This window comes from Salminus brasiliensis, chromosome 13 (assembly GCF_030463535.1).
Source record: "Salminus brasiliensis chromosome 13, fSalBra1.hap2, whole genome shotgun sequence".
Classification (NCBI taxonomy): Eukaryota; Metazoa; Chordata; class Actinopteri; order Characiformes; family Bryconidae; genus Salminus; species Salminus brasiliensis.
Genome location: NC_132890.1, coordinates 6,521,876 through 6,546,347, shown reverse-complemented (window position 1 = coordinate 6,546,347; position 24,472 = coordinate 6,521,876). Strand labels below are relative to the sequence as shown.

Genomic DNA, 24,472 nt, shown 5'->3' with positions numbered 1-24,472 from the left:
TCTCTCTCTCTATATATATATATATATATATATATATATATATATATAAGATGCCATTTGACTGATGTCCAAAAAGGCATGAAAATAGAGTGCCAGGCAAAGGGTGGTAGTATCTCCGAAACTGATAACTTTGTGGGATGTTCTAGAGCCGCTGTAGTGAGGGTGTACCGAGAATGCACTTCTTGCACTTTGAGTTCCTCCCAACAGCAGACAGTGGTTTCCCACGAGCCACTGACGTTACAAAAACTAGTGAAATGTCCATACCTTTTACACTCTGTTGAAAGTTGTAGTCCAGTTCACTATTTTTTACCAGAAGGTAAAGGTTATGTTTCAGAGATGCTACCACCCTTTGCCCGGCACCCTATTTTCATGCCTTTTTGGACACCAGTCAAATGGCATATATATATACACTCAAATCAGAATATCCTGACCACCACTGGTTTGGAATGAACTCAGATGCCACGTGACAGGGTTTGCTGCATGTATAAATAAGCGAGCACACCAGTCAGTTGTAGCAGAGTGCAAAATGATTATCATGTGCAAAGGATGCAATTTGACTGATGTCCAGTAGTGTACCGGACAAAGGGTGGTAGCATCTCCGAAACTGCCAACTTTGTGGGATGTTCTAGAGCCGCTGTAGTGAGGGTGTACCGAGAACGGACTTTTTGCACATTGGGTTCCTCTCAGTGGCACAACAGAATAACTTCAACAAGTGCTAATCGACACGCCACAGTGGACCAGTTAACCTCCTTATGAACTCCTTCTCACACCTAATACAGTTCCTGCTACGTCTCCTTAATGTCATCGACGCCAAGGGTGATTATTCCCACTATTATAGGTAGGTGGTCATAATATTCATTTTACTGGGGGTGCCCAAACATAGTACTTAGATTTGATACTGATACTGGAACAGTATATTTTCCATACCTTGTTTGCAGGAGAGCTCACTTTCACATGATGTAATAGCTAGATATAAAGCATGCTGTTCTGTCAAAACTCACCCCAGTGTTTTTCAATTCAGGAAGGTTCTCAAAGTCTTGCAGTGATGCAGAGAGCAGCCTTTCCCTAACCCTAGCTGCTTTTCTGCTGCATATAGGAAAACACACTGGCTGTAGTTCTAGATGACAGCCTAACAGTGCCTTTGCCCATAAAAATAAATAAGAAACTCTAGCTTTACTTTTATCTCCAGAAGTAAGAAAGCTGGATAATTAGGTATCCTGCTGTGATGTGAAGTCATGGCCCTGGATGGTGATGAGGGGATCAGAAAAGGAGGGCTGTTTCTCTTGCAGCTAAAACTGCAGTTTTCTTTATACAGATTTATTCAGTATGCTGTCATGTTCTATTAGGTTTGATGTATTACCACGCTTATCAGTTTATGGCTTTGATGCTTTATCATCTTTGGGCCTCTTCAGCTTCAGCGTCATGTTTGTGCTTCAAGTTGAGTTTCAAGTGGGCAGATTGGGACACAACCGAATGCTTTGTTTGAGAAATAATATAAAATATAATATAATATAATATAAAATATAAAATAATAGCCTCATTAATGGGTTATTATTATCATTGCAAAGGATGGAAGGAACTAATTGGACCAGAGCTTAGATTAGATTAGCCATAACATTAGTAACATTATGCATATTAGGCAGCAGATGAACAGTCCATTCTTGAAGGTGGTGTGTTGGAAGCAGGACAAATAGGCAAACGTAAGAATCTGAGGCACTGAGGTCAGAACATCTCCGAAACATCAGGTCTTGTAAAGTGTTGCCAGTATGCTTGGTGGTTGGTGCCTACCAAGAGTGCTCCAAGTAAGACAACCTGTGGAATCAACCAGCCCAAGGCTCACTGATGTGATCCTTGGAGGTCCCACCTCACAACTTACAGGCCTTAAAGAATCTGCTGCTAATATCTTGTTGCCAGGAACCACAGGACACCTTCAGGGGTCTTGTGGAGCTCATGCCTCCATAGGTCACCTACAGGTTATTAGGCAGGTGGTTTTAAAGTTGTGGCAAATGAGTGTATAGTATGCTTCAAGATTAATCTGAGACTAAAAAGCGTTTTAAATGGAAAGATATGTTCTTCACCCACTACTTTTCTGGAGAGGCGTAGGTGTAACACTGTCTTACAGCTAACCCTGCTGGGTGGAGGCTGTAACCTGGCTCCATCTCCAAATTCAATGCACTCATTCATTTTCTCTGAGCTTGGTACTGATGAGGGTTTCCACAGAACAGCACATTTAAAGGCCCGTGTGGTAGCCTGATATATCAGGTCCCATTTAACCTCTCACTGCGTGCGATACGAGATGAGGCTCAGCCCTGTCAATAGCCTTAAAGCTGAGAATGGCGCAGTCAGGCTGGCCGCTTTGATCTGAGAGCACATTGAAGTTCTCTTGACCTTTTGCAGCTTGGTCAATTGGTCTCTCAGCACCGGTCCTCCCTCACAGGTGGAGTAGTTCAATATCAGCAGAGTGCACCTGGCAGAGATAAACGCTCACTCACAAACACCCACAGGAACACAGACAGACACACACACACACACACACACACATACACACACACATACAGAGATACTAACCTCACGTACTTGAGAGCAATGAGATATTTTGTATGAAGAAAGGTTCAAGTGAGAGGGTGAATCTGGCAGGCTTCATAGCGATGCCTGAGCATGCATCGAATACTGAGAGCGAGTCTGAGAACACAGCAGCTTCCCTTCACTGCATATCATATGCAAATAACTGTGATTAGTGAAAAAGGGTGTGTCAAATTTGTCTTTTTGTCAAATTAACACTACATGTCCAAATGTTTGTGGACACCCCATCTAACAAATACATTCCGCTACTTTAAGTTGCACCTATTGCCTGACACAGATGTGCAAATGCACACACACTCACACACACATACACACAGCTTGTCTAGTCCATGTAGAGAAGTATTGCCATTAGATTAGGACTCTCTGGAGCAGATAAACATGAACCTATTGGCACCATGATTAAAGCATAAGGCCAGGCGTGGGCTAGAGGGGTTACCAGCTCAGTGGTGCAGTGGAACTAACTGTGTTCTCTGGAATGATGGTTGGTGCTCAGTTGGGGATGACTAACAAGACTGTTAGTGTGGCCAGGATCTTGGATGATCACCACCCCACCTCATCACAGCAATGCTCCTCAAAAACCAGTAGAAAGCCTTCCTCCCTGGACAGTAGAGACAGATACTCCAGTAAGAGCAGGATATGCTTTTTACCCTTTGTGTTACCCTTTGTGTTTGTGTAATACCCTTGATTTTGTAGGGGGAAACCATGAATAAGCAGGTGTCCCAGTACTTTTGTCCATATAGTGTATGTATATGTGAACTACTGAGCCAGGAGAGGTAGGCAGCAGTGATTTATTGTTATTAAGTTGCTGCATCAAAGTACAATTTGTCAAAGTTTAAAAACATCATCAACCAGGCAGCTTTTACTTCAGGCCTGCCTCACTCCGCTCTACTGTACCTGGAGTTCTTCCCTGTCAGATTTGTGTATTTGGCTGTTTTTGGGATGTTTTTCATGGCTGTTCTACCTAAATAATTAACATTTGAGATTTTATGATGACATGAAATTTTATAATTAAATCAAACAGTTGCAAGATCAAAGCTTTATACCCCTGTTATGTGTTTTCTTCCCATAGCACCTGATTCCCCTTACACTCACTGGAAGCAGACAGTCTTTTATCTTGAGGAGTACCTGACGGTGAAGAGAGGAGAGGAGATTGTGGGCACCGTCACCATGCACCCTAACGAAAAGAATGCGGTGAGAGTCCCGGGAGCTATTTTTTTCTGTTAGCATAGAAGATGAGTGAAGTGGTCTATGTCTGACACTCTCATCCAGAGCCACTTACATTTGAATGGTGTTACACAGGTTGGAGAATGTAGAGTTAGGGGTCTTGCCCAAGGACTTTTATTGGTGTAGTAGTGTGCTTGCCCATCTAGGGATTTACACGCACACACAGCTTGTCTAGTTCCCTTAGAGAAGTACTGCCAAAAGAATAGGACTTTCTGCAGAAGATAAACATGAACCTATTGGCACCATGCTGTCTAATACCAGGCGTGGCCTAGAGGGGTATAAAGCCCCCCAGCATTGAGCTGTGGAGCAGTGGAAGAACTGTGTTATCTGGAATGATGGTTGGTGCTTCATTCAATACCTTTGGGGTGAGTTGGGGTGATCATTCAACATCCAGGCCACACTTACAGTCTTGTTGCTAAATACAGTCAAATCCTCACTGCAATGCGCCTCCAAAATTTAGTGGAAAGCCTTCTTCCCTGGACAGTAGATACAGTTACTCCAACGAAAGCAGGATCAGCTCTTTTTTTTCTCCTTCTCCCCTTTATTTCGGAAGACACAGTATATGAGCAGGTGTCTCAATATTTTTGTCCATATAGTGTATGTATATTTAAACTACTGAGTCAGGAAAGGTAGGCAGCAAAATTAACAGGTAGGAGAATGTAGAGTTAGGAGTCTTCCCCAAGGACTCTTATTGGTGTCAAGTAGTGCGCTATCCCAGCCAGGGATTCAGACTCCAGTCTGCCATGGAGATGACGGTGGTGTTACCCACTGTGTTACCTTGTAAACACTTACAAAAAGATTAGAAGTCCTTGAAAAATATATTTCTTAAGATGCAGAGCAGCTCATAGACCTGGCTTGTAAGTCACTGCTAAATTTAGAGCACATTTTGTATTCATTTGCTGAATTTTACATATTTGGAATCTAAAATGTGCCAAAACTTTTGTACATGACATATTCTTATGGTTTCCGTTTGGTCTGGAATGTAGTAAATTAAGCAAATACAGAGTTATTGTGCTTTGAAAGGTGCTCATGTGTTCAGTGTAGAGGATGTGTCCACTTATTTATACTTATTTATCTAATTTGGAGGGTGGTGCTCAAACCTTTGCACATGGCTGTATCAGCATTCAATGCTTTTTCTGTTCCAACACTGATCTCCATCTCTACATGCCTTTTTCCTTTTCTCCAGCGTGATCTGGACTTCACCTTTGAGCTGGATTTCAAAGGTCAGCTGTCTGAAGCCACTATCTGTCATGACTACAAGATGCGCTAAGCATCCAGCAGGGGGCTGTGAACGCTCCAGCGCGCCAGGCAGAGTAGAGGGCACTCTCCTTCCAGCAGAAGCAGCAGCAGCAGCAGCCGCAGCCGTCACTGACGCTCAAGGTGAGGGCTGGAGGAACCCAGGCCATGGTTCTGCTTATCTCTGGGAGCTGGGCCAACATTCTGGAGTGGAGTGCCTCTCCAAGCAATAGCAGCCTTGCCATCGCCAATAATAGCGTGCACTAGTCCACCATTTCTACGACTGTTCAGAAGGCGTCTTTGAATGTACTGCCTTATTAACTCAAGAATGTCACTGTCCTTATGAATGTGAAGAGTCAGTTTACACTTTACTTTTTGAGAAGGAGCGTTAGTGGTTTGGGTTCGAGTCTAAGAGCTAGTCTAGTACTATTGTAGTTTAGTTCTTTGTAAATCCAAACCAGTACTTTAGCATTAACATAGTTTACTTTACCCTAAGCACTTGTGTCCTGCACTATAGTACACAGTAGAGTATGTAAGCAGAATTAGGTACAAAAGTCAGTGGCATATAAAGCACTTCAATGCTAAATTCCTTATTTTATTAGTTATTGGGCTTAAAAAAAATAGAATTATTAAAAAGAAGGAACTCACAGCAATAGCTATAACTCCGCCTCTTTAGATAGTGATAGCACATCAATTAATTATTGTTTTGTTTTTGGACAGCATGCAATATACATAAAAAATTAGGACACCCCGTTAAATATTTTGTTCTTTATTAAGAAATATAGTAATATTAATAGTAATATTTGATTATATAGTAATATATGTAATATATGTCAATGTTTGATCTTCTTTCAAACTATATCTACAAGTAAAGGTGATGTCATTGCATCACCTTTGCAAAAACACTGATAGTCTGACTTAAAAAGATGCCAATTCCTACTGAGGAAAAAGCTAGAACACCCTTAGTCCTAGTGGCTGGTATTTCCCTTTTCAGCTAAAATAAAAACCTCAAATAGCCATTTCCTGTAACCATCTACCAGTCTCTGACATCGCCTTGGAGTGTTTCCTACGTTTTTCCCACTCCTCCATGCAAGATTCTTTCAGATGATCCAGGCTTTGACTTCTTGGTATTTTGTGTCATTGTCATGGTGCATGGTCCACACCAGTTTGGTAGTTTTTGAGCAGGTTTTCCCATTTTCCTTAAACATCTTCTGATACAATAAGAAATTCATTGCCGATTCTGTGATGGAGAGCTTGCCAGGCCGTGCTGCAGCATAGGAATCCCAAACCCTGACACGTCCACCACCATGCTTCACAGTTGTTATGAATGGCACCTGAGTCTAATTTTAGGTATTTTAAGTAGCAATAAAGACGAGAATTCATTATATTTGACATATTTACGATATTTAAAATACATTTCTTCACTTTCCAAATGAAGATCAAATGTCCATATATATTTTAATATGTTAAAAAAGACATGTATGGGGTCTCCTAATTTTTTCACCTGGGTGTGAGAGTGATTGAGCGTTGTTCTTCAGTGCGTCTGTGCTTTTGTTAGAATGGAGGAATTCAATATCTACCTTTCAACAGAGCCTAGAAAGAGAAAGGGAACCTGTAGGTTGAGAGATGAGTCTGAAAGCAGCTGCCAATTCTCACCTGTGCTCTTACTGAAGTCATCACCAAGGTAAAGGACCTCCCGTCCTGCTATTATCCAAAGACATTCTGTTCATTAGCAAGACCTAGACACACCTTTCATTGCTCACATTCACCATGTAGATCGGTTTCGTCTGGCACAAATGAAGGTAGACCGCTGATAGGCCGCAGGGAACTGGGGGAACGGATCCTAGTCTCCTGGATAGATGTCTTAGCTGCATATATTCACCAGCATTTGCATTGAGTTTGCTCAAGTATCTCAACATCTTAGCCTGTAGATATTCAGTTGTTCATTTATAGAAGTTTTAAGAAGCTAGCAGTTTAATTAATATCACTAGAACTACGTTTAAGAGTCTGTGATGTAGGAAGGAGTGAGGCATGTGAAAGGTTAGTTAGTTTGATGGTGTATTAATGGTGTATGAATAAAGTACGTCTGTCTCATCAGGTTTTATATTGCAGTACAACACAGGTAAAGCTCCAATCGGGATGTTTGGAAAAATGACCTCTTATTGAAACTGATGTCAACATGCTTATATTACATTTCTTAAAATTACTAAGTGACACACAGGGTTCTTTAGGCATAAAATAATTATTATTGGTTCCATATAGAACCATTCTTGGAAAAGAAACATGAGTATGAAGAAGGTAAAACTAAAAGTTCTGTACCAATTTTGAGGTTCCTCTCACTAACATTTCTTTTAAAAAATGCTTCTTTATGGAACCTGAAATGGTTCTTCTGCGGCATCGCCCAAGGAACCCTTTGTAGCACCTTTATTTTTAAGTGAATGTACATATAGAACATGCTTACCATGAACAATGCACTATCAATCAATGTGCTGTGACAGTCCAACGAAGAATACACTGAGAAACATCCTGATTGAGCCTCTAAAGCAATATGCTGTTTGTTCTGCCGCTGTTTTCACTAAACTAGATCATTTGGAACCATCTAGCCCTATCTAAAGTCATGTATAGATGTAAGAGAGCATGCATTAGGAGTAAAGAGGCTTTTTGAACGTTTCTAGGATGTGAAGGCTTGTCATATTTGTAGTAATAGAGTATGTGTACAATACCCCAGATGTGATCATAATTACATTGTCAATAAATGTTATTTAAAAATCTCCTGTTTTGTTTTATAAGGAATGTGTGTGACTGGATGGGAGGAGCTCTTTGTGGTGTGTTATAACCAGTATAAATGATGCAGCAGGGCAGTCGTTCCCAACTCCCGGAGGTACAGCAGGACTCCACTTTACAGTTAGGGCTTTTCTTGCGCTCTGTTGAACAGGCCTCGGCTCATGATGGGCTTAATCATTTATTGATGTATTGAAACAGGTGGGTTTGGATGGAGGGAACATAATTGTGCAGAGTGTGGGATCGTCTTGGGAGAGAGGCCAGGATGAGGCTTTAGGTGTTGCTGTAAAACCTGGTCACCACTAGGTGGCAGCAAAAGTACAGTAAGTATACACAGCTGCCCCAAATCAGGGTTGTTTGAATATATATATATATATATATACACACACACACACACACACTCTATCTAGTTGGTGGGTTTCATCTACAGGGATTAAGTCCAGTGCTAGTTTACTGCACTACACAGCCTTCTGAATAAAGACTCTCCAATAAAAGGTAAATGTAATCTAGGAACAGGCTTAATCCTTCCCTAATAAACTGTTAATTCTGTGAAGATATACTTGCACCTAGATTGTGTTCAGGTAAAGTCTGCAATATGTGCAAAAGTTTGTAGACACTTGCTTCCCCAGAGCTGCTTTGGAAATCTAGGGCTCTAAAAGGGAGTCTGTTGTTCATTTGCTGTAGTAACTGCCTCTATTCTCCTGCAAAGCCCTTTTAGACTCTGGATTTTGGAACATTACTGTGAGAATTTCATGGCTTTTGGCCATGAGAGCGGTCAGTAGTGTGGTCAGGGACTGATAATTAATGATTAGCTATAGACAAAAAAATGGCACTTAAACTTCTCCTGGATGTATTGACTGGAGCTCCTGCAAGTCAGTTCCACTGCTCCACCAAAGCCCAGTGCTGCAGGGCTTTACCCCCCTCTATGTACAGGATGCTATTGGACATTGGTATGCTTTGGACTTATGCATGATGTTGTATTAGCAATGCTTTACTATGGCAATTCAACAAGCTATGCATGCAAGAATATTTAAGAATTATTCAAATAGGGGGCTGGATACTTTTGTATGTAAAGTGTAGCTTGAAACTAGAAGCCTAATCCCTTCATCATCAAACATCTCAAATCTGAAAATTCACATAAACATATTATCTTATTATATTCATCTTATTATAAACATATTATCTTATTACATATCTTTATTACAATACCTTCAAAATATTCATACAATACAGTTTTATTAGAATAGTGTTTTCCCTTTGTGATCCTTGAGTATGCTGAGCTGCACGTTTCAGTGTTCCCTGCTCCCAGCAGAACAATATGCAACTTGTCAGCTAATTACCAAGCCCTCCATGAGGTCACGCTGGGTAACCCTAACCCTAGAAACCGTAAAAATGTCCAGTACAGGCATACTCACGGGACCACAACTGGAAACTATGTTAGACTATACAGACTTTACATTAAACAACATGCGTGACCATTCCCACAGTTAAGGGGAACTAGGAGGAGTGGACTCCTTCAGTGGCTTGTCAGTGTGTCGGCGGTGTGAATGTTCAGTGTCACACACATCACACAGATAATTTAACCAGGCACATGTTCCAGACAAGAGGGTGGCATTCAACAACAAGGTGAACAAAAAACAACAACAGCAAACAAACAAACATCTAAATAAGACCCCATAACTGAAGCCTAGCCTTTCTCATTTGTTTGACGGCCCCATTTGACTCGCTTGATGCAATAAACAACAATAAGCCCTTCTTGATCCTTGTGGAAACACTTTTTGTCCTTGATCGAAACATGAGGCAAAACTATGTGCTTGAGATGTATAAAACAGTGGTGCCACAATGAGAACAGGAACCGCTTGAAGCTTCTGTTGAGTGCCAACACTGATTGCGCTGAATTGCTTGCACCAAGTTTATGGATTTTGGCCACATATCTATCAAACATTACAGTCAAAACATAAAAATATACAAGCATAAACCCCATTTCCAGAAATTCCAGATAGTTTTACAATTCATACAGATGCGGTCAGATTCAGTTCCCACTCAGTTGTTCTTTTAAAACAGTGGTTTTCAAGCAACCCTGGTCCTGATAACCATAATTTTGTGGTTTCCCTGCTTCGACACAGCCATTTTACCTTAAATAGGAAAAGCTCTAAAACAGACTCTGAAGGTCAGTGTTGAGGACCACTGTACTAGACCAGTGGTTCCCAAGTCTGGACCTGGAGGTTTAGTGGTTTTAGTGGTTTTCTGTTCTTAAACACACACTATCTTCAACTTAGAAAGGGCTGTTAATGAGTTAGTTAGTTGGGTCAGGTGGGTCGGGAGCAGGGACAGGACAGTGGATGTTCAAGACCAGGGTTTGGGAACCAGTGTTCTAGTGGAGTGGTGTTCAACCTGATCCTGGAGGACCCCTTGCCCTGCACATATGCATGTTTTCCTGCTCTTTTCACACTACCTAAAACCTCATGCAGTGTTTGCCAATGAGATAATTATTTGGGTCAGCTGTGTTGGGAGCAGAACTAAAAGCTCTAAAGGACAGTGGTCCTCCAAGTCCAGGGTTAAGAACCACTGCTCTAGAGCGGCAATCCCGGCCTAGAAACCCTGCTAGTAATTCCTGCATAATTTTGTTTCTCTGCTACATTACACATATTTTTGACATATTAATGAGTTAGCTGGGTTAGGTGTGCTGGAAGCAGGGAAAGCTCTCAAACAGACTATGAAGTACAGCATCCCTACAGGACCAGTGTTGGCGACCACTGTTCTTAAGCAGTGGTTCCAAACTGTGGTCCTGGAAACTTACTGCCCTGCATAATTGTGTGTTTCCCCTGCTTTGACACATACGTTTTACCTCGGAAAGAGCTTGCTAATGTGTTTAATAGTTGGGTCAGGTATGCTGGGAGCAGGGAAAGCTCTAAAACAGACTCAGAAGGACACCAGGCCTCTAGGACCAAGGTTGGGGACCACTGTTCTATAGCATAAACTCAACTGTTTGCCCTGACAGTGTAATAAAGGGTAATTATACCATACCCCACCTCCAAATAAACTCCAATTTGGCTCTTGAGTTTTGAAGATGTTAAACTTCTGTTATGTAAACATTTGCACTGTAAACAATAGGGTTAATTGTGAGCTTATTTTTTCCTAAAATGATCTAATTAGTATAAAACATACATTTATTTATTGACTTTTCTTCACATTGTTCCGTCAATATCACTATACAGTCTCACTCCTCTTCTCAGCATTTATCCTATAATTCCTCAATATGAAATATATGTACAGTTGTTCCACCAAAACCTTCTAGTGCAAAACCTGGGCTTTCCCATATTACCCATAACACTGTTCATGTGCTGCATTTGTTTAAAAAACATTGAAAAAAAAACATAAATGTGTCTAAAAGTGTCAGAGACTATTAAAAACACCAGCATGGTGAGGGAAAAGGGTAGAGGTGGGTAAAACATACATCACCATGAACACTGAAAGATGGAGGGGGAAAAGGCACCACTGAGCACAGGGGAAGGAATAATGTACATGGGGGGGGCGCTCTACTAGCAGCAAGACTTCTTCTTTGAAGGGCTGTCAGCCAGGATGACGGTCTTCTCTTTATCTCGGTCCTCTTGTTCTTTCAGAACCCTAGAAAATCACACACAATGCACGTTCACAAATAATATCACCATTGTATGATCTTTAATGTCTCCAAGATGACACTAGAGACCTTTCAGGGGGAAAAACAAACCAACATTCTTAAGTTTTAATGGTAGTTAGTTTTACATTTTATTGAATTTATTTATTTTAGTCCATTTCTATTCTGACTCAGCAGATTTTCAAGGAATGTAAAGAGCTGATGGCATCAATCAGCACAAGTAAGGTTATGACAGCAGTGATATAACAGGTTCCCCACGTTTTTTAGGACCTGAATGTCCCAAAAATCTTTAATGTCTATTTTTGCCATTTTACACTTATTGACGTCTGACATATGGCAGTTTTTATTTGTTATTGTGTCAAAATGTAATGATTAATGGACCAATAGAAATGGTTTAAACAGATCTGTTTTACTTTGCCTTTCATTGAGAAAAGAAAGGAGTTTTTTTTCCTTCATCTGTCTAGTTGCCGACAACAACACATAAAAATGAGCGTATTTAAAAGTCTATCAGTATAAATAGATTTTACACACAGTTACTAAATGTACTACTCAACATGTAGAACTCTGTACATCTTTTCCATGAGATGTTTTACTCTCTAACCCCTCAGGGTGTTTTTCCACATTGCTTTCAGTAATGCCCTTGGAGATGAACAGTCCAGTGTTATTTTGGTATACAGTAAAAACGGCAGTGCAGGCAAAGTCATTAGCACAGTAAAAGCTTGAACATATGGATGACGTTCATAATTATATAGTCTTATTAATTAGTGATAAATGTACATAATTACTGCCTTAGATTCTCATTGTTAAAATTTGTACATCTGTCACCTTAATTTTACATTTTTAGCAGTTTTCTAGGATGGCGGACCAGGGGCACTGCCAGGGATTTTGGGCCCAAAGATATTACACTGGGACTCACAACTTTTAACAGTTTTACCAAAATGCTCAATTAATACATGTTTAGGGCCCCTGTCAGTCACAGTGGACCATGTATCACTCCTCTCAGGCTACGAAAGCCTTGCTTGAATCAATTCTGCCTTGGAGTAACCCAGTTAAAAATATGGCAACTGAGTAATAAATATTAATCAACAAGAAAAAAAAGGAAAAAAAGTGCTATATAGTGGCTTATTCTGAACATACCTTGCCAACTGGATCATCGATTCTGTTACATTGTGGCCTGAGGAAGCACTGCACTCAAAGAACATCAACTGAGAGTCCTAAAAGACAAAACAATAGTTCCCCAAGAAACATTAGATCACAGAAAACACAGGCAAACGCGTCATCCCATTGACATTTCCTCATTTCAGCTCAGTGCACAAAAATACTTCTATACGTCAAGTGATTTTATGAGACGTCAAAGGGACTTTAAAGCACTGAAAACGGCACACAAACTACAAATGAAGAAGATAAGTGAGGCAGAGACAGAATAAAACACTAAATAAAGAAGTCAAATGACTTATAATTCACTTCCTGGCGAACACTGCACATCCTTCGCTCTGAAAAAGCTCTGATTCATGTGTCTACTCTCATTCAGTGCAGTTCAGAGAAGTGCTCCGGGCTGGCACAAACAGAGGGTTCTAGCTCACTCACCTTAGCTAATTTCTCCCCCGCTTTAAACTGGATCTCTCTCTGGCCCTCCAGGTCAGTCTTATTCCCCAACAACATCACAGGGATGTCTTCACCAGCTCCTTCCTAAGAGATAATGGCAATAAAAACATATTCTTGGTCATTCAGGTTTTAACTCTACAACATTCAGAGGATTCAGCCCTGTCCTCTCCTGGGATGACACTCAGGGTCTTGTTCAGTTCCTTGAGACTTGACTATGTTGGCTCCCTTTTGTCTGGTCTTGCTGGCCACACCTTTAGACCTTTTAAAGCGATCTATCGATAAGTGCTGAGAAACGCTTGTCCGCAATGTTCCTTAGTTAAGCCACGTCATTTCTCTGTGATTTTCTAATGTAATTATATGTTGAGCCAGCTAAGTGCACTAAAGGGACAAAAGTATGGGGACACTTGCTCATTAATTGTTTCTTCAAAATTTAAGGGTATTAAAAAAGTTTATCCTGAGTGGCAAAAACAGACCAGGTGGCAGCGTTAGCGTTTAGTGTAAATGCTACTATCCAAAAAAGAGCAGGTTGTGCAACTGACTGTACGGACAGGAATCCTTTTGTAGAAGAGAAGAGAAATGAATGGATTGCTGCAATTCGCAGAAATGAATGGAATGACTGGAAGTCATGCTCTGAAAACGGGTGGGAAAAGAAAAACAAGCCCGCTGTAGTTGCAAATTTAGTGACATGCTAAGTTCAAGTAAATGGGAAAGCAAGCAAAAAAAAAGTGCCTGACACAGCCGAAAACACTCCTAGGATCATTCACTCGTCTTTCTGCTCTCAGATATTAGGTTTTATCTTCTAAACAGGTGTGATTTCAATCCTCAGTTAGCTGGGCGCTGCTGGCTACACATCGCTGTTCATGGAGCATGGAGTTTTTTTAGTAATTTTGGTGAATCAGCCCCAACTCTGTGGCACTTGCGTAGCAAATTGCTTCTATTTTAATTAGTTTAATGTTATGCATTAAAGCACGTGACACATCCACTTGGTACATCACTGCTGCTGGATGAGGATAATGAAAAAGAAATGATGCACCATATCCTGACCTACCTGGACACTGGCCAGCCAGGACCTGACTGCTGTAAAGGTCTGCTCGCTAGTGATGTCATATATAACCACCACCCCATCCGCCTTGCGGAAGAACTGCTTCGTAATGCTGCGATACCTGCCAGGAAAACACGGCCATTAAACAGAGGCTCAGCCATCACTATTACTTCCACCTGTAGTTTTTTTGTAATGCAGAATCCAGAACTTTTACTGAGCTCAGAGCAAGAGCAAGAGAGACAGAGAGAGACAGAGAGAGAGAAAGAGACAGGACTAACCTCTCCTGTCCTGCTGTGTCCCACATCTGCAGCGCCACCTGACTGTTGTCCACTGTAAGAGTCTTTACACTGTAGTCAATACCTGGATGGACAACGGCAAACAAATGAAAAAGAGGCAGTTTTTAATGTTTGTCATTTAGAGCATCAGGACATGTCTCTTCCTGGGCTCAAAAGTTGAGCCTTTGTCCCCTCTTCCAAACAGATCAATGTGATGAGCACATGTCTTCACAGCACAAGTGCACACTAAGAGGAAAGGGCAGGCTGGATTGATCTAAGCTTGAGTGAAGCAGCAATATTGATGTACTGTAAGAAGGAATGAGCATCCTCTCATGATTGCGGTCATTGAGCATCCAAAACTAATAAACACATAAATAAAAACATCATTTATAAATGTGAAATTTAAAAAATCTGTATTTTGTATAATACAGCAATAATTCTTTGCAGAATGTGAGAAAACTCTAGGGACAAAAATCACTGGATTCTTCATGATACAGCAGCACAATTTGAGATATACTGTATAATATAGACTTGCAATCTACTCTATATGTCCAAATGTTTGAGGACACTCCTTCTAATGAATGCATTCAACTACTTTAGGTTGCACCCACTGCTGACACAGATGTGCAAATACACACACACCCACAGCTTGTCTAGTCCCTGTAAAGAAGTACTGCCAATAGAATGGAGCAGATAAACATGAGGCTATTGGCACCATGCCTAATGTCAGGCGGGGGCTGAAGGGGTATAAAGCCCCCAGCATTGAGCTGTGAAGTAGTGGAACTGTGCTCTTTGGAATGGTGGTGCTCCATCCAACACTTTTGGAATGAGTTGGGGAGTTGGGGATGAGACGTTCCAAAATAATAAACTCTTTCATTTTAGAAGCAACTGTAAATGAATAGGTGTTGTAGTTTTTATGTTCAACTGTAAAATAGTTACACACTGCAGGCTCTAAATTGTTTTACTTCTCACTGCTGTGGGCTGGAAGTAATTTATAGCACTTTGTGGGTGGCAGAGGGAGCTCTTCTAGAACACAGTGGCAAAAACAAAGCATCAGAACACTACTGGGCTTAAAATATCCAATATCTAATCCATTAAAATATGCCTATATCTGCACCTCCCCACTAGTCTAGCAAAATTAGTACCAAAGCCTACCAATATTGGAAGTTGCACTGGTGTTACGAATGGTGTTAGGACATTCTATTGATTTTCTCTGCTATATTTACAAGTGTTTGTGACTGCATGTGAGGCAACACCCCATCCTGAGGAACAGCTAGCATGCAGAAGTTGTAGACAAATGGCAAAACCAGACTGAATCAGCTTCCCACTGTGTTAATTCAGTCAGCATGAAAAACCATAAACACGTAACGGCAACACACTGGAGAGCTTGTGAACAACACCTCTCGACATGGTTCTTGGCATGGGTTTAAGACATTATGTGGAAGTATTTAAAATGAAAGTCTTGTTAACATATATGGCTCTTTACAAGAACCATACACTGGTTCCAAGTTTATATATATATATATATATATATATATATATATATATATATATATATACTTGGAACCAGTAAATGGTTCTTGTAAAGAGCCACGTATGTTAACAAGACTTTCATTAGACTTTTTAATTTCATTTATTTGGTACCTTTTTGGCTCATTCTGCACAGGCTTTGGTAGAACTGGACTGAAAGGAAAACTAACCGACAGTAGCTGAGGTTCCTGGGTAGAAACAGTCATCACAGAAGCGGCGCAGCAGCGAAGTTTTCCCAACACTTGAGTTGCCTACTAGAACAATTTTAAAAAGGCGGTCTGGTCCCGGGCTTACCCCTTCCTCCTGTACAAAACAGCAAAAGTAGAGCAAAGAGTGAGGGAGATGTACAATTACTGCTATTTCAACAAGTTTGCAGTGTCCCCACAGGAATAAATGACCAATTCAATTGTAGCATCTATTGTGAAGCTGGTGACATGGCTCATCCGTTTCTCAGACTGTAAACTGAGAGAGCATGACTCATCTCCCTGCCGCGGGAAAGTCTGAGGCTTTGTTTATTAAAATCCTTGATTTTGAGAGTAAATGGTTACAGACACACTCTACTTCTACAATAACTCTTACAACTCTGCTGTAAATATGAACGCTATCTGTAGGTCAGTCATGAGTGGGTCAGGACTGTTCAAAGTGTTCTTTCCGAAAGGAAAATAGGCAAGGCCAGGATCACAGTGGCCACTTGTTCCACTGGGAAACACAACACCTGCTGATCAGTGGGGCCCACGTAGCCATTTCTGACCCTCTGAGCCATTTCTGTGGAAGCAAAACCTGGGACAGGGGAGTCAGAGGTCTTGCTTAGAACGGTCTTGTTCAAAATACATATCCATTTCAGACTTGTTAAGATGTGAAAAGAAGAAAAACACTAAAAATGCTTATACACTAAATGCAAAAAAAAGTATTGGGACACTTACTCATTTATTGTTTCATCTAAAATCTATTTAAATTGAAGAATAAAATAAAAATTCTGCTTTTGTTGAAGTCTTTACCGTCCAGGGAAGGCATTCTACTAGATTTTGGAGCATTGCTGTGAGGATTTGATTGCATTCCGCAACAAGCTATTGGTGCATGGTGGTTCATATTTATCTATTTAAGAGAGTCCTATTCTATTGCCAACAACTTAGGGTGGTCTTGTTCAGAATATGTATCCATTCCTGACTTCTTGTTGAGATGTGAGAGGAGAGAAGAAAAATACTGAAATATAATTTATACACCAGCACGTTTTGGCCCTGGTGACAATTTTGATAAAATCTGACAATTTTAAGAAGACAGCAAAGCATTTTCAGGTAGCTGTTTTGCACACACAGCTTGTCTAGTCCCTGTAGAGAAGTATTACCAACAGAATAGGACTCTCTGGAGCAGATGAACATGAACCTATTGGCTCTATGCCTCATGCCCAATGTGGGCTAGATGAGTATAAAGCCCCCAAACATTGAGCTGAGGAGCAGTGGAAAGCAGTTGAATGCAATCAAATCCCCACAGCAATGCTCAAAAATCTAGTCGAAAGCCTTCCCTGGACAGTGGAGACAGTAGAGACATTCTTATACCACTGACTTCAGAAGAAACAATGAATGAGTAGGTGTCCCAATACTTTTGTCCATTTAGTGTATGTTTGGAAAGAAAATGGTGCAAAATAAAGATCTCTGATTATTTTCAAAAGTTAAAAATCCACTCACAGGTTGAGCCGTCTCTTTCCCCACTGGTTGTCCCCTGGGTGAGGTGGGAGTGCGCATTTCCCTGCTGTCTGCAGGAGGGGACTGTGGGATCGGGGTGCTTGCAGAAGGGTAGATGCTGCTCATCTGGAGGTCAATACCATCTTCCAGCTCGTCTTCCTCCTCACTCCAGTCCTTGAGCTGAGCCTGGTACTCCTCCTGCAGAAGGTGGGGGAGATGGTCCTCTTCAATGGAGATGACCCTCTGGAGATGGCGTCTGGGAGGAGGATCTGCTTGGTCCTCAGGACCCAGAATTGAACTGTGGCCCTTTATACCCACTGTGTTCTTCCTCTTAGAATGTGGAAACATCTCCTCCTCATCATCACTAACATTTAAAAAAAAGGCATGTAAATAACATTAAAAAAAACCCAAATTATAATGACTTTTTATTTTCATAAATTTTTCCTGCCCTGTGTTAAGCCCTTTCGTTGCTCTCCCTAGCACTAGCAGTGCTCCCACTGACTTAACACATGTCTCCTCCGATACATGCAAAGCTAGCCACCGCCTCTTTTCGAACTGCCAACAATGCAGCATATCCAGGCAGCTGATGCGCTCAGCAGCTAACAGACACCTTTGCCCATCAACATCGCTTTAAGAGTGATGCGGGAAGAGAGCGTCATCAATTCACCTGGAGAGAGCACGGCCAGTTGTGCTCTCTCCAACTCCAACCGCTGATGGCAAAGCAGCATGATTCAGGATACGAACTTGTGACTCCCGGGCCATAGTGGAAGCACATTAGACTGCGGAACCACTCAGAGCCCCATAATGACTTTTTATTAAGAGGAATTCTGGGGGGAGCTTACCTCCTAAATGATAGTTTCCGTTCTGTGTATTTCATAGCATTTGATCCAGACCTCTGTGCCCAGGACGATGTCTTTGGTGTCTTGAGGACAAAATGGAATAATATAACTTTATTAAATCTAACCACAATAAAAACACCAAGCCAAAACACTGTCTTTGTGTAATCTATTATGACAAAGTCACCTGGTGGCACATATCCCGCTCATCCCGTAAATGTTTGTTCATCTCCCTAAAAGGGACACAAATCCAAACAGAGGTTTCATCTATTCAGGAGTTCTGAATTTCAAACACACTAAAATTACTGCTGTATTTGTACTTGGTAGTATTCTTGCCTTAGTAGATCCAGCTGCTTAAGTAGACTTGCTCGCTCTCTCTGCAAACCTTCTGTAACTCTGTACATCTCTCTATAAAAAAAAAACACAACACCGTACTCAAAAAGCCACTTCTTTAAAAAACAGTGGTTAAAAAGGTCCAGTTCCACAAAAAGTAAAGACCACTCAAAGCCGACTGCTGATCAGTTTCCAGAAGCATCCAGCTACATGTGTAAACAGTAAACTGAGAACAGGACAGGGATTGAGGGTGTGTGTAAGTATGTGTCAAGTCTCACAGCTCTCTCTCCTCCTGCAGGCGCAAGGCCTGATCATGCAGCAGACTGAGCTGCTCCTGGGCTAAGCTCAGCTGCTGAGTGGTGTGTTCAAGCTCTCGCGCCAGATCCTCATTATACTGCTTCAGTTTCACATTCTCCACTGCAGTCTCCCTCTGCTCGCTGTGCAGCTCGCTACACTGGTTCTCCAGCTGAGAGTGAGAGAGAGAGTGGGATAATAAAAGAATAAGAGAGAGAGAGAGAGAGAGAGAGAGAGACCTTGCACCTTGTAGGTCTACTTTGCTGGTTTACAGTTAGACATTGCAGAACCATTACCACAAAAGAAATGCATGAGCGTGAAGAACCTTTCAACTTCTAAAGTTTTTTATCAAGTGAAGGTTCAAACATGGTTCTCAATAGAATCCAAACTGGTTCTTCTACGGCATTGCTCCACGAACCCTTTGTAGCACCTTTATTTTTTAAGACTGTACGGCAGGTGGATCTCAGAAAGCGAGTGGAATGAGTAGATAAACAAGGGAAGTGTTTCCAATAAAGTGGACACTATACATTTTATAAATTTTTAATTGTTATCTATCATGGTCAAATCATTACTTTCCATCATTTCAAGTAGATTGGGCTCTAATGCAATCAGAACTACACAGATTTCCCAACCAATCCGCCTCTGTAAACAAAACACAACAGAAAACCATCAGTACTCTACAGCTGGTCTTCCGAGAAGCCGCCTATCATAAGGTGAAAAATGTTCAGCACTAGAGGATCATGTGCCCGGGCTGGGTTGATAAGAAAGCTGATGCAGTAGTGCCAAGCACAGCTTTGCTGCTAAATATAGACCCAGGAGAGTGGACCAGAATACACCACAGTGTACCGTCAACCTAATGAGGTTGGGATGACACGAGTTGGAGTTCGAGGCCTTCTGGAACAAAAGCACATGGCACATGCAGTAATGCAGTGCTTTATTTGTACTCCTGATAGCAACATATACTCAGAAAAGCTCTTTGTACACTATCTGGACAAAAGTAAAGGGACACCTGCTCATTCATTGTTTCTTCCAATGAATTAAAAATGGTATTAAAAAGAGATGACTACAGAACAACGAGCTATACTACTGTTTGCTTCATTACAGTACAACCAACTACAGCTAATCTAGTGGTCTACTCTATAGGTCTATAGCTCTGATTAGGTTTTGGCAATATCCTGTAACTGATTTGTAGGCAGAGCATGGATAGGTCAATAAAACAAACAAATGAGGAAAAAAACAAAAAACATATGCCTGACGTAGGAAAGACTGATGGGGTTAAGGGGTTGAGTGCTTTCTGCAGCACCTTTCTCTTTCTTCATAAGCATGAAAAGGACCATCTGTTTTTATTTACTGCTAATAAGAGTGAGGTATCTATCTCTGCGCTATTTTGTCAACACTTCATTAAAGTGAGTTAATGAAGAGCAAACGTGTTCATCAAATGAATAAACCTCGAGCTCAGTTTCTTGACAAAGCACCTGTGAACAATAAACACTGTCTGAAGCCCTAGAGCAGAAATGACACTTCATCATTTCCTCCATCATGAACACAACTAGTCTCCTTTTGTTAGTGCAAGAGAAACACACATCTTAGCATTACCTTCATGTTAGATTTTAAATTGTTATTTGAGAGATGCCATCAAGGAACCACTGTTGGTTCTATAAAGAACCATGTTTTAACAGGGATGTCTGAAGAACCTTTTAAAGGTCTAAAGAAAGGCAAAAAGGTCTTTTACCATTTAAAAGGTTTCTCATACTCGCACATCTCTACTACAAACATGGTTCTTTATGCTGGTCCACTATATGGACAAAAGTATTGGGACATCTGCTCTTTCATTATTTCTCACAAAATCAAGGGGGTATTAATAAAGAGCTTTTCCTGCTTTTGTTGGAGTACCTGTCTCTCCTGTCCTGGGAAGAGGCTTTGTAATAGATTGTGGAGCATTGCTGTGAGGAGTTGACTGTATTTAGCAGCAAAACAACCATTAGTGAGATCAGACACTCCCAAACTCAGTACTGGATGGAGCACCATCATTTCAGAAAACTCCACAGCTCAATGATGGGGAGATTTAGACCCCTCTAGCCTATGTCAGGCAACAACTGTCTTACAGTCTTAGTGTAGTTCTTTATGAAAGGAAAAGTGGTTCCTCTACAGCATCGCTCACATGACACATGTGCGTACATGACAGTAAGATCACAGGCAGGGATCTAGGGCAAATCCAAACAAGTACTCACTCTTTTCTGTTTGCTGGTAAGCAGCTCAAGCTCTCGCTCTTTGCTGGAGAGCTGGTGCTCCAGCTCCTGACTGCGGGTCAAGAACCTCTCAGAATCCTGCAGAACAAATTGAACCTTATATAATGCACCCATGAGGCATAAGCCTTTGAGCATTCATTCAACTAACTGGCAACTCACAAAGCATAGAAGACCCATGAGTCTTCCTGTCTCAGTCAGAAAGCCTGAACAGAAAGCTATACATCACCTGTAAAAGAATCCTGTCCTTCTCATTCTTGATCTGTTGCTCCATTTCTTCATAGAGATGCTGGATTTCATCGTCATGAGAAGCTGCTTTCCTGCAGGACATATCAGATATGAGATCTAGAGAAACTTTAAAAGCATTCTTTTTGGCATTCTGATGTGGAACTAAATGAGAAGAGCATCTTAAAATGTGTTCAATCTTTTCAAATAGTTTAGCAACAGTTAGCGTTATGAAATACAAGTCAAATCTGATATACACTAATTAAAAGGGTTGCTCATCACTTTTCTTGACCTTTTGCACCTACAGAAGACTGAAACAGCCATAACATAGTGCCAAGTTCAGGTACAAGCTCTTGATCTGACAGAAACTAGATGTCTCTGCTCCACACTGTAAAAAGTATAAGATCCTTGAGGAACCTTTTGAGGTTCTTCAGTTTGCAACTGTGGAGCAACCTCTTAAGATGCTCTTTCTTCTCTTAAGGAACCTTTTCTCTTAAAAATACTTTCCATAAAGGTTCCTTAAATCAGGTTTCTCTACAGTTTCAAGTTGAAGAATCTACTTTTAACAGTGCATGCCTCCATGCCTTCTCTCTACATCATTATTTCGAGCTGCGGCACAAAAAACCCAGCATGTTTTAAAGGAGGCCTATCACAAGTTCATGACTGGCTAGCATCCCTTTGATCAATACAGAAAGAAAGACCATCCATTCTCTTCTACTCCTGACCAATCTGACCACTTGAGAGCTTTTTTGCATTACGGCGGCAACAGAAGCAACATCTGGTAATGGAACATATGAATTGCAGTAGTTTAATACAGCAGACCTACTTAATAGGATGGGTACTTTTGTATAGAGGTTCTTTTAAGCACGGAAGTGGTCTTCCTTAAACAAGTGTTTCAACAACAGAGGCCAGGCTTAGTTGTGATAAACGTAAAAAATAAGCTCCTTACATGTACGAATGTCCAGCTCCCATTTTCATGCCTATAGTTTGTTAGCTCTGGTCCAAATCAGTTAACAAGCTTGTAAAATTGGAGCATTTTTCCTTTGGTTTGGTTTGTTTTTACACAAGGAAAATCCAAGCTCACCAAAATGCGTCACAATGTAAGAAATCCCATCAGACCTGTCCGGGGTGGGGGCAAGAAAGTAAATACTAGAAGAAGGTCCTGTGTTCTAGACTAGTTCAGATTTTTTGTGCAACAGCAGAAACGGAATTTGTTCATAGCTGTGGTGATGATTGGGCAGTACTTAAGGATAGCACTTGGCTATGGGAGCCGTTAAGCTCAACATCTTATAGATGGGTCGGATCAAGGTCAGACTGAGCACAAACAAACTGTTTTAGAGTTTGTTTGGGACCAGACCAAGACCACCTCATCTGAAGAGTCTAGATGCAGTTGTTTTCATCCTCATGCAAGTTTGATTACTGTATTCACACCTGACCAAATGATTCGCACCATAGATGAAAGTGAATCAGGGTCCGATTTGCACAGACTTGTGGTCTTCATCTCAGAGCCAAACAGAGACAGACAGCCTAATGGCAGCTGTGGGACAGAGGATGACAAAGCCCCCCCCAGCATTAGCTATGGAGAAGTGGAACTGTAATGGAACTCTGTAATGGTGGTTGGTGCTCCATCTAATACTTTTGGGTTGAGTTGGGGAGTTGAGGATGAGGTGGGCTGGTGATTATCCAACATCCTGACCTTCCTAATGGAATTGTCCAGGGCAGGTGTCTCAATTCTTTTGTCTATATAATTTACCTACCACAATTTGATAGAAAGCTTTTCTTAAATTTTCTTATGAATAAATGGCATTAAAAAAGCTTGAATGCTGAAGATTTTAATTATGTAGATTTATATATAGAAAGATGAAGATGAAAGCCTTTATCATTTTGCCTCAAGGCACAGAATTGAGCCATGGGACAGTGAATGAACTGACCTTTTCAGTGCTGTCTCCATCTCTATCTTCTCCTGGTGAGCCTCTTTGATCTGATAGGTCACTCTACCCAGAAACTCCTCAAAGTTGGATAGGAGGCGAGGCTCATCCCTGCGGAGCTGAGTCCACAAGCTGCGTACCTCTCCTGGGCTGAAAACCCAGGAAAAAAAGTTATACAATCAGGAAAAAAAGTTATACAATCGGCCGGTCAGGTTTTTATCAGTGGACCTAAAGCATAAAGGCTTTTCCAAGGACGAATACCATTACCATATTTTTAGAGGGCAGAATGGCTGATAACTGATATAAAGTATCACCAGTGTGCCCCACTCAGACTCCTTATGAGACTGATATCTGCACAGACTCTTACTAAAGCCATTACTAATAACATGGGCTCTGACTAGAACACTGAAACGCTTAACGCCTAAATCTAAAGACCTCTAGTTAATAATACACCCTTAAAATGATTCTTTAATCATTTTCCAGTATATCCAATGCTTCTATATAGCACAATAACAACTAACCAATGACCATTTGGATCCTTACATGGTTCTTTACCTGGTTACAAAGGTCTTCAGAGTAGAAAATCTTTTATAGATGGTTTAATATAGCACCTAAACAGATTCCACTATCGTTGCAAGTCAACAAAACCCTTTAACCAAGTAAAGAGCCATGAAAGGATCCATATCTGAAGACCTCTGTATAATAATACACTCTTGAAAAGGATTCTTCAGGGATTCATATGTACAGCCAGTGGTTCCTTTAAGAATTATAGCAACATAAAGCACCATTTGGATCCTTACATGGTTCTTTACCTGGTTAAAGGGGTCTTCAGAGAAGAACCCCTTTTGTAGATGGTTTGATATTGCAGTCAAAGAAACCTTAAACCGGCTAAAGAAGGATCCCAAGACCTCGGTCTAGTGATACACTCTTGATAAGGATTCTTTAGGGGTAAAGAAGCATGTGGATTGAGGTGGTAGAGTGATGCTAGAGGATTTTACACAAATATGACTCACTT

The 24,472-nt window shown here is 41.0% G+C and overlaps 2 protein-coding genes across 4 annotated transcripts in view; one reads left to right on the top strand and one right to left on the bottom strand.

The window, feature by feature from the left end:
* Positions 1–7,814, top strand: part of LOC140575020 (protein arginine N-methyltransferase 8-B) — a 36,854-nt gene extending 29,040 nt beyond the window's left edge. For both annotated transcript variants that reach the window (XM_072695141.1, XM_072695140.1), the window contains exons 9-10: positions 3,653–3,774; positions 4,994–7,814. In XM_072695141.1, coding sequence (XP_072551242.1) covers positions 3,653–3,774; positions 4,994–5,077 — 206 coding nt within the window. In that variant the 3' untranslated portion in view covers positions 5,078–7,814. The remainder of the gene's footprint in view (positions 1–3,652; positions 3,775–4,993) is intronic.
* Positions 7,815–9,013: 1,199 nt separating this feature from the next.
* Positions 9,014–24,472, bottom strand: part of cracr2aa (calcium release activated channel regulator 2Aa) — a 31,148-nt gene continuing 15,689 nt past the window's right edge. For both annotated transcript variants that reach the window (XM_072695054.1, XM_072695055.1), the window contains 14 exons: positions 23,461–23,607; positions 21,534–21,624; positions 21,290–21,385; positions 19,043–19,230; positions 18,768–18,839; positions 18,619–18,664; positions 18,438–18,517; positions 17,599–17,959; positions 16,084–16,216; positions 14,387–14,468; positions 14,115–14,229; positions 13,049–13,150; positions 12,599–12,675; positions 9,014–11,451 (listed from right to left, as the gene is read on the bottom strand). In XM_072695054.1, coding sequence (XP_072551155.1) covers positions 11,367–11,451; positions 12,599–12,675; positions 13,049–13,150; positions 14,115–14,229; positions 14,387–14,468; positions 16,084–16,216; positions 17,599–17,959; positions 18,438–18,517; positions 18,619–18,664; positions 18,768–18,839; positions 19,043–19,230; positions 21,290–21,385; positions 21,534–21,624; positions 23,461–23,607 — 1,675 coding nt within the window. In that variant the 3' untranslated portion in view covers positions 9,014–11,366. The remainder of the gene's footprint in view (positions 11,452–12,598; positions 12,676–13,048; positions 13,151–14,114; positions 14,230–14,386; positions 14,469–16,083; positions 16,217–17,598; positions 17,960–18,437; positions 18,518–18,618; positions 18,665–18,767; positions 18,840–19,042; positions 19,231–21,289; positions 21,386–21,533; positions 21,625–23,460; positions 23,608–24,472) is intronic.